Source organism: Castanea sativa, chromosome 6, assembly GCF_040712315.1.
Source record: "Castanea sativa cultivar Marrone di Chiusa Pesio chromosome 6, ASM4071231v1".
Lineage (NCBI taxonomy): Eukaryota > Viridiplantae > Streptophyta > Magnoliopsida > Fagales > Fagaceae > Castanea > Castanea sativa.
The window spans coordinates 7,430,336-7,439,813 of NC_134018.1; the positions used below are offsets into that span (position 1 = coordinate 7,430,336).

General features: G+C 32.2%; 1 protein-coding gene and 1 pseudogene across 1 annotated transcript; one reads left to right on the top strand and one right to left on the bottom strand.

Annotated features, from left to right (window-relative positions):
- The first annotated feature begins 209 nt into the window (after window positions 1–209).
- LOC142641219 (ribonuclease 3-like protein 2) lies at window positions 210–2,679 on the top strand (annotated as a pseudogene).
- Window positions 2,680–4,514: 1,835 nt separating this feature from the next.
- Window positions 4,515–6,350, bottom strand: LOC142639372 (zinc finger BED domain-containing protein RICESLEEPER 2-like). Its single transcript, XM_075813567.1, has 3 exons — window positions 5,757–6,350; window positions 4,821–5,663; window positions 4,515–4,595 (listed from the first exon to the last, which is right to left on the bottom strand). Exons 1-3 carry the CDS (start codon window positions 6,348–6,350, stop codon window positions 4,515–4,517), a joined length of 1,518 nt encoding a protein of 505 aa, XP_075669682.1.
- Between the last annotated feature and the right edge of the window lie 3,128 nt (window positions 6,351–9,478).

A 9,478-nucleotide genomic window follows, 5' to 3' on the forward strand; every position in this document is an offset into this window, starting at 1 on the left:
TTGCAATTCAGCAATAAATTTTGAGTATTGAGAACTAGTCTGCCGTTTTTGTCAAAAAAAATAAGAAGGAAAGAATTGTACCATTCAGGGAAAAAAAAAGGGGTGGAGAGAATTGTACTTGATTAGAAATTGCAGAGGCCTGCTGCTTTTCTGACTTTAGTGCCTTCAATCTTAATCTTAACCATAAAGCTGAAGCATATATGCTCTTAAAGTTTCATATGCCAAGACAAAATATAATAATAAAATTAAGCATCAAAACCTTCTTCACTCCCACGAATTAATTAGCAAGTTGGTCAATTAGGAATTCTGTATAAGGAATCATGGATTCTCTTTTGTCCAAGGAGGAAGAGGAGTCATCTCCTTGGAGTCCGGCGCTTAGTTTCTGTTTCTGGTTTGGCTTTGCTTTTTTAGTAATAAAGTCATGCATTTGCAAAAGAAAAAAACCACACCAGGAAGCAAAAACCAACATGGCATCATCCACAATAAGAGCTGTGGAAAAAATACTCTCCTACAGGTTCGAGGACAAGTCGCTTCTAGAAGAGGCACTCACACACTCCTCCTACTACAACAACAACGACGAGTCGTTTAGGTCGTACCAGCGGCTCGAGTTCGTAGGTGACACGGTGCTGGGACTGGCCCTAAGCCAATACTTGTACGTGGAATACCCTAGCCTCGACCCAGGACAGCTCTCGCCCCTACACGACGCCAACATCAGCAACGAGAAACTCGCGAGGGTTGCCGTCCGCCACCATCTAGACAGCTACATCAGGCACAAGATTAGGGACCTCCCTCGTAAGGTCTAACAAAATCATCTCACTTTATTTCTTTCTTGTTTTTTTTTTTTTTCTTTTTTTCTTATACAACTATTGGTTTACATATACTTACAGATAAGTGTGTAAAACTGTGTAATAGGGTTTTTCAGTAGTAAACACTACTTTAAAAAAAAAAAAATTTAGATTTTTTTTTTTTTTTGGAAATCATTTTAGATCTAAATTTTATAAGGTAGGGCATGAGAAAAGTGTATTCTGACTTATATGGAAACATTCTGACCTATATGTGTAGAATTATAAGGAATTTATTATCAAAAAAGTCTTTTGTTTGTCGATAGTTTTACTTTTTAGTGAGGTTTTTATTTTATGTTTTATATCGCTAGAATTATAAGGAATGTATTATTTTTGGAATGCTTACACATTGTCTCTAATTCTATGTAAATATTTTATTATGACAATGGATGCTTATATTTTTATGATAAAAAAGCATTGAATTGAAGGCACCCTTTGATTTTGAAAGCAAATAAACATTGCATGTTATATTATGCTTTTAAGAGTTTATAATTAGAGTTGTGCTTATTATACACAATGTGTGTAAATACACGCACTGTGTTGTTTTAATTTGAAAACATGACTCTACAATGTGTTTTAAAGGATTTTCCCTTATAATTAACTGTTGTGGTGTGGATCCGTATATTTTGGACTTGTCTTTGGTTAAAAATTTGTTCAAAATTTGAACAAAGATCTACGCAAATGGTTTTGTGTTTGTGTTACTTCTATAGGTTCAAAAGTTTGCTGATGCAGTCAATCAAGAAGACGATAATGTTTTATATGGGTCAATTAAGCCCCAAAGATTCTTGCTGACATTGTAGAGTCTTTAGCAGCAGCTATATATGTTGATCTCAATTTCGACCTACAGAAATTATGGGTGGTGTGTATTTAACTTCCCTTTTCTTATTAGGCAAAAATGATTTGTCTTTTTTCTTTTCTTGTTTTGGACTTTTAGTCTCTATCTCTCTGTTGAGATAGAATTCATCATTGGTTGTTTTATACTTGAAGATCTTTAGGGATCTCCTGGACCCTATTGTCACACCTGAAGTCTTGCGACAACAACCACATCCTGTTACGACATTGTATGACCAATGTCAAAAGCAGGGGAGGGAAGTTGACATTAAGAACTTGAGCATTGAGGCAAAGAATATTGCTAGTGTATATGTCGATGGTGCGTTTGTTGCCTCAGATATATCTGATGATATGGACACCGCAAGGCGTAATGCAGCAGAGCTAGCTTTGCTCAAATTATCGAAATCTATGCCCACTAACCTTAGGAGGTTAGAGTTTTCTTTTGGGCTCAACAAGTCATTTGAGATTGAAGGAGCAAAGCAAAAGTTACACGAGGTTTGTCAGAAGAAAAGGTGGGCTATGCCTAGATACAGGTATGAGCTTCTTTTTCATGAGTAGTGAAGAATTATGTATATTATACATATTCTCTAACACACATACACACACGACTACATAGAAATCATGACTTTAAATCACAATTTTCAATTAGAAACTATGACTTCAAATCATGATTTCTTTATAGTTTGAGTATGTGTAATAAACACCACCATTTTTCAAATTCTCACGTTCCTATCTATCTTGTAAGATATTGAATTGAAAAAATGTACATTTGCTATAACTTGCAGCATTGTGAAGGAAGAGGGTCCATCAAACGACAAGAAATATGTATGCTCTGTTCAAATAGAAACTGTAGATGGTGGTTTGTCTATGCAGGGAGAAGAGAAGTCAAGAGTAAAGGAAGCAGAAAATTCTGCAGCTTCATGTCTTATTCGTGCCTTATTAGACTCTAATATAATATAATTTTTTTTTTTGGAAAAAATAATATATAATAATAATGTATTAAAGTAGAAGCCTCACCTAATCTTCAGCCATGTGTCATGATTGTCGAGCTTATACAGATTGATACCGGTTGTGTCTATTTAGATGATTTGGACAAACAAAGCCACATGGAGCACAATAATTTGTCCATGTCAATTTTATCTACCACGTGTCTATCAGGTGTCAATAATAAATGGATATTTATAAATTCCTTAATAATTTTGTGCTTAAAATTAGGGGTGGCAATTCGTGTTCACGTGTCGGGTTCGTATCGAGTTGGGATGTGAGTATTATGTTATATGGGTCAACCCGAACACAACCTATTTAGTAAACGGGTCAGGATTCCTCAACCCTAACACGACCTGTTTATTAAACAAGTAACCCGACATGACACGTTTAACCCGTTTAATTAGTAAGTCAAGTTAAGATCGACACAAATAACCTGTTAATAACCTGTTTGATTATGACCCAAACAACTTGTTTAATTAAACTTAACCCGAATAACCTGCTATCAACTCCCATGTATCTAAATTTATAATTCAACCATAAATCAAGTAATAAAAATTCAAATAATAACAATAGCAAATAATTCTCTAATTCCTTCAAATTAAAATTACTAGTCCAAAGGTTCCAACCCCCTTGCAATTAAATTCAAATTCAATAATATGTCAATGTTCCATAATAAAAAGCCAAGATTATTACATGGCATCCAAGTGTCATCTCAAAAACTAAAAGACAAACCAAAATAATTACATGGCAGATCAATATTTCCATGATGGCAAAAAAATCCAAGTCCAACCATCCAAGTGCCACATCAAAAAGTAAAAGACATCACTGATTAAGAAACTGGATTAGAAGAGATTGAGGGTCCCATTGAAGAGGTGTCTTTTATGTGCTCATCCTTATTGATATTCATGGTCATTATATCTTCAGTGAGCTCTTCCAACTCTGATTGTGCAAGTTCTACATCAAAAAATTTAATGAAACATTAAAAACTCATCAAAGCATTATAAATAAGAAATTTAGAAATTGTGGGTAATCAAGCAATTGAATCAATTAAGTAAATAATAGTAGTTCACATAGTAGTAATTAGTAGTAATGAACTTGGATAAATGTGGATAAAAATACAATTGTACCTAGACAAATTTAAGTTTTAAAAAATAATACATATCAACTCTGCATTAAGCAAACCTTAACCTGTGAGTTTTTAAAGCTAAAAAGAGCTTTACAAGGAAATACTGAAATTTGAAACTTTTAGAAAAGCTCCATAAAATTCAAAGTTCGTATCTTATAAATTAATAGCTATAAAACACTAATTTCACAGGTAAAGTTTTAGTTTCTACCACAATGTCATAAAGAGAAAGGGAGAAAAAATTTAATGATCCTACATAGATATTGATAGCTAAGTTGGACAACGAAAGATAGGATAACACATCATAGATATTGTCTATTGTACCAAGTCTGCCAAATAACATCTATAAACTATTATATTTTGTCCATAGAGCAACGTTTTTGCCATTTAAAGTTGAAACAATATGGGAAATCTGACATATATATATTATTTTCTTTTTAAAAAATCATCATAAAACTTATAACTCATTCAGCCAACATGTAAATAAAAAATACATTACCTATATTTGCATATAACCAATCTCTGCTACAAACTAATGCCTCCACAACATCAGGTTTAAGTGCACTCTTGAATTGATCAATGACTTGTCCCCCAACACTAAAAGTGGATTCTGAAGCAACTGTAGAAATAGGAATGCTCAAAACATCACGAGCCATAGCAGCAAGTTCTGGATATTGAAATTCATTTCCTTTTCAAAAAGCAAGAATGTCTAATTTTGCATTCCTATCTACTCATGGTTCATCCAAGTAGAGCTCCAATTGAGTTTTTTGTGCCTGCCTACCCATATCCATACTATGAAAAGAATCAAATTCCTACATATAAAAACAACATAATAGATATTAATTTAGGCAGAATATAAATAACATAATATAAATAAACAAATAAGAAAAAAAACATACTTGCATCATAACAAAGATCCCTCATTAGCATATTGTTCTTCAGTTTCTTGAGTAGCTTGACCAGCCATTTCAGAAGATATTGAAGGTGCAGAAACATTACTCACATATTCCCCAAACAGCAAATAATTTTTCACGAACCTTCACATATTGGAGTGAACTAGCATACCCATAAAGCTTCTGATAGCACCAATCAATAAAAGGCAGCTTATACCTAGGGTCCAAGACCATTGCTATGGCCAACACAACACTAAATTCTATCCAATACTTCTCAAATTTCACAAGCATTTGATGTGCCATTTTTCTCATATACTCATCCTCACTATCACTTTCTTTCTTCAAAGTAAAATAAACAATGAAAACTTGTGGAAAATGTAAGTTAGCTATGGGATATTTTGTGCCAAAAAAGACCAATGTCGCATCATAAAAAACAACCAAAAACTTTTTAATTTTTTCTGCCTTTTTCCACTCACCACCAGTAGGACAGTGTTTAAAATTGTAATCAGTTAACTCTAGGTGTTGAAAAGCACGTCGATAAGAGAGAGCACTTTGAAGCATTAAAAATGTTGAATTCCATCTAGTAGGCACATCTTGCCTTAAACCTTTCTTACCATCCAAATCCATTTGCTTAACAGATTCATAAAAACTTTTTTTCCTCCCTTGTGAGCCTCTTACATACTTAATACTTTCACGAATTTTTTGAACAACAATATCAATTTCTTTCAAACCATCTTGTACAACCAAATTGAGAATATGAGCACAACAACGAAGATGAAAAAATTCACCATTACAAACAAGTGCTTTCTTATTTTTCAATTGAGTTCTAAGCATGTCAACAGAAATATCATTGGAAGAAGCATTGTCCAACGTTACACAAAAAATCTTATTCTCACTGCCCCACATAGATAGCAATTTATAGACTTTTTCAAACAAAGACACACTATTATGTGGCGGTGGCATAAAGCAAAAGTTCAACACTCTTTTCTATAAGACCCAATTAGCATCAATAAAATGAGTTGTAACACACATATAACCATCAGTTGCTATAGAAGTCCACAAATCAAATGTCAAACAAACTCTACCAGGAATAGATGCCAACACAGATTTCATCCTTTCTTTTTCCCTCTTATACATCCTAACCATATCATTCTTAGCAGTATTTCTAGAGATATTAGGGACATCAACACACAAGTAAGAAAATACTGCCCGTATACCAACATACTCAACAAACTTGAAAGGCAATTCATGCATTGTAATTGCAGCACATAACAACTCCCTAAATTTTGCAGGATCAAATTTAGGTGAACTTACAGACATTGCATTTTGGCCAAGTATAAGCTGCCCAACATCCGTTGTGTCTTTTCTTGGGCATACCTTCAAATGCCTCTTCAAATTTCCAGTACCATATGCTCCGGCAGCAATATATTCCTTTCCACACTTCTTGCATTTGCATGTAGGCTTTTCTTCATCTTTTGTGGGAAGCATCTGAAAGAAACGCCAAACGGTTGAAGTCCTCCTCCTTTTCTTGTCTTCGTTGTTTGTCTTATTCTTAGACTTAGTCTTAGCCTTCTTTGGTGGAGGAAGTTCAGCCACTTCATCAAGTTCATCTTCCAAGTCAAGGTCTTCTCTTTCATACTCAATGTCAATAGGAATCAGCTCATCACTTTCCATCTAGACCAATTTAAAGAAAAATTATTGATCAGAAATTTAGTAATTCTAAGATGACAGAAACAAATAAACTTGAAAAGAAATCATAAAGAACAACAAATAAATTTAACATCAACAAAACAAACAAACAAATCTACTATAACATTACAGTGATTAACACAAAAAACAAATGGATCTTCAATTATTTTATTTTAAGATGATAGAAACAGAAAACACTTGAAATTAAATCATAGAGCAAGACAAATTATTTTAAATCAACAAAAAAATAAACATATCTACTTTTTCTTTTATATCAGTAAAAAAAAATCTCCTATTATGCACTAAAAATCAACAATATAGTAATTACTAGTATACTAAACAGTGAACAAGAGTGACAAATATTTTTCTGTACAGTGGTGTTTTCTGCACAGTGGTGTTTTCTGCACATTATTATTTTTCTACGGTGTAGTTTTTCTGTACATTGGTGTTTTTCTGCACAATGTTATTTTTCTGCAGTGTTTTTCTGCACACTGCACAGTATTATTTTTCTGCTGTGTTTGTTTTCTGCTGTATTTATTTTTCTGCAAAATAAATCTGGTTTTCCCCTATTTTTATGTTACATGTACTGTTTATCATATAGTATCTAATAAAATTTCTATCTTTTATCTAAAAAAAATAACAAAACAATCAACATGATAGTGATTAACAAAATAAATGAGAGGATCTACAATTATTTTATTTTAAGATGATAGATACAAAGAAACTCGAAAAGAAATCATAGAGCAAGACCTAGTTATTTTAAAATCAACAAAAAGAATACAAACAAGTCTACTATTGGTACTAAACAATCAACGTATTAAAATCCCTAAATCTAGGAAAAAGAAAAGCTTTTACTTTCATTCAAAAATACACCATTCAATTGTATTAAAACTTAATCTTTTTATGCTTCAAATTTGTTTGAATACCCTAAACAACAAAACTTTCATACAATTTATGCAGCCAATTCATCTGAATATAATTCCAACCATTTAATCATTCAAACACAAACCCAATCAACCCCAAAAACCCAATAATAACTAATCAAATTTAGCAATACCCAATCACTAACCACAAACACTGATAAATTTCATTACTGTTTCATAACCCAATATTCAAAATCCCTAAAAAGCTTGTAATCAATTAAAGCATATGCAAATCGAAGCCAAAAAAAACCCAAAATCAAAACCCTAACAAACACAATACACCTCCAATGAAAACGAAATCAAAGTGCCACAACAAACACAAAAACGAAATGATTTTCAATCAAAATTGACTTACTTTAATCCAAAGATGTATACTTCAAAATCGATTTGATCTCAGATCGCTGAACCGATTGGATTCGATTTGTGAAAATTTTCTCCTTTTCCCTAATCGGATTTTGGGAATGGAGTTAATTTTTTAGATTAACACAATAAACAACAAAATCTACAACTGAAAATTTCATAAGTAAGAAAACAAAACAAAGAAAAAATATATAAGATATATACCTTCCTAGGGATTTGGTGGTTGAAAGCTGAAGCAAAAGAACTAGTGAAGCTGTGAAGTCATGAAGGAGAATAGAGAGCAGAGAGGGCAGCCACGATTTTGAGGGGAAGAGATATTAGAGGGGTCGGCTAGGGATTTGAGGGGAAGAGAGAGTAGAGTGTTGAGAGACATGAGGCGGCTAGGGTTTTGATTTTATAGTATAGATTGTAAAATCTGTATCTGTAGGAGAGGCTGGAGTTTTGAGGAGAAGAAGGAGAGTCGCAGGAGACAATAATGAATTTTTATGAAAACGAAGAGACACAAGGTTCAGCAGAGAGGCGTGAGGTCTGGTTTTGAGGAGGAGAATAAATCATAGTTCATAGCTAAGCTTATATACCTAGGGTTTTAAGGGTAAAATTGTAAAATTACCTTTATAAGCTAATCGGGTCAAACAAGTTAAACGGGTTCAATAGGTTGAACACAAACACGACCCGTTTAATAAACGGGTTAGTCGTGTCAACCCAAATTTGACCCAAACCCGTTTAGCCTCAACCCATGACTTGTTTATAAACGGGTTAACCGTGTCGGGTTCGTAGGTCGTGTCGGATTTTGCCACCCCTACTTAAAATTGTGTTAGTTGTATTCTTTGGTTCAGCTTATTGCTTTGTTTGTTTCAGCATTAGTGTTTTCTAAAAAAAAAATTCATTTTTCAAAGAACATTTTTTAGAAAACTATTTCAATTTTTGGTGTTTGGTAATAATCTAGAAAATAAGCTTGAGAATGTTTTCTAGTGTTGGGTATGCAATTTATATATATATATATATATATATATATATATATATATATATATATATATATATTTCTTGAATAATTTGAAACATGTGTAGTAGGTAAACCAACTAATGTAATCAATATAAATAAATAAAAAACCAAGAATGAATTTGGTTTTCATACTAAAATTTTGACAATAGATACAATCAAAATTAGTTGTCAATAACTTTTAATTGTCTACTCTATTTGCTGGTACACTAATTGTTTTCTATGGTCAACCACAAGTTTTCAATATTACTCTTAATTATGTATTTGTATAATGTATATTGTATTTGCATAATATATCATTACTGCATAGTATCTACATAATATATTTGCCAATAATGCAACTAACCTAAACAATTATCATTCATTATATAACAATATTATTAATTTACTGGAAAGATTGTCTCATGTAAAAGCAATTTAGAGCAATATAGGCACTGTGTTTAAAGTTTTTGTTTTTTTACTTCTTTCATTCTTTCTTCTTCTTCTTCTTATTTCTTTTTTTTTTTTTTTTTTTTGCACTTTTATGTGCAAAAATAAGTAACTTTTGCTTGGAATCTATCAAACCAAAAATTTCTTAGAGAAAAAAAAAATCAAGCTTCAAATTCAAATAAAAAAATATATGATTAGAGAAAAAGTGAGAGAGCTTACCATGAGAGAGAAGACACCAAAAAATTATGTTTCCTACAGCTACAGAAAAAGATAATATTTATAGGAGATGCAACGTGTGAGAGAGAGAGAGATTGTTTTCCAATTTTTTTTTTTTTTTTGGAAAACAACCTGTAGAAAATAAGGCTTATTTTTATTAGGGTTTTTCGTTGACTAAAGATTAT

Bases quoted from the DNA above. Each gene is read 5' to 3' on its own strand.
- LOC142639372 (XM_075813567.1), bottom strand. From the start codon at position 6,350: ATGGAAAGTGATGAGCTGATTCCTATTGACATTGAGTATGAAAGAGAA. The intron at 5,664-5,756 runs GTTTGTTTGACA...TGGGTCTTATAG, and splicing joins TGGCATCTATTCCTGGTAGA to AAAAGAGTGTTGAACTTTTG. The intron at 4,596-4,820 runs GTTCGTGAAAAA...TTTTATATGTAG, and splicing joins GTTCACTCCAATATGTGAAG to GAATTTGATTCTTTTCATAG.